Below are 275 nucleotides of genomic sequence, written 5' to 3' on the forward strand. Positions count from 1 at the left end.
CAGCCCCAACCCCCGCCTCCCCCATCCATGCTTTCCCTTGACCCGTTACCCCACCACGCCCACTGCGGGCCCGGCCATGGGCTCATGCTGGTGCCGAAATCTGAGGATGTCGGTCGGCCCATGGACTTCGTGGGCTCTCGAATTGGGCTGAACCTGGGAGGGCGCACCTACTTCTCGTCCTCGGAGGATGACTTCGTCAGCAGGCTGTACCGCAGGTCTCGGCCCGCCGAACCGGGGTCGACGGCGTCCTCTAACTCCCCTCGGTGCCAGGCGGA

General features: G+C 66.5%; 1 protein-coding gene across 1 annotated transcript in view; it reads left to right on the plus strand.

Annotated features, from left to right (window-relative positions):
* The window catches only part of LOC107473166 (squamosa promoter-binding-like protein 8), a 3,435-nt gene that overhangs the window by 1,446 nt on the left and 1,714 nt on the right, over nt 1–275 (plus strand). The window contains 2 exon segments of the mRNA XM_052256901.1: nt 3–273; nt 275. The exon segment at nt 275 is cut by the window's right edge and continues 151 nt beyond it. Coding sequence (XP_052112861.1) covers nt 3–273; nt 275 — 272 coding nt within the window.

This window comes from Arachis duranensis, chromosome 2 (genome assembly GCF_000817695.3).
Source record: "Arachis duranensis cultivar V14167 chromosome 2, aradu.V14167.gnm2.J7QH, whole genome shotgun sequence".
Classification (NCBI taxonomy): Eukaryota; Viridiplantae; Streptophyta; class Magnoliopsida; order Fabales; family Fabaceae; genus Arachis; species Arachis duranensis.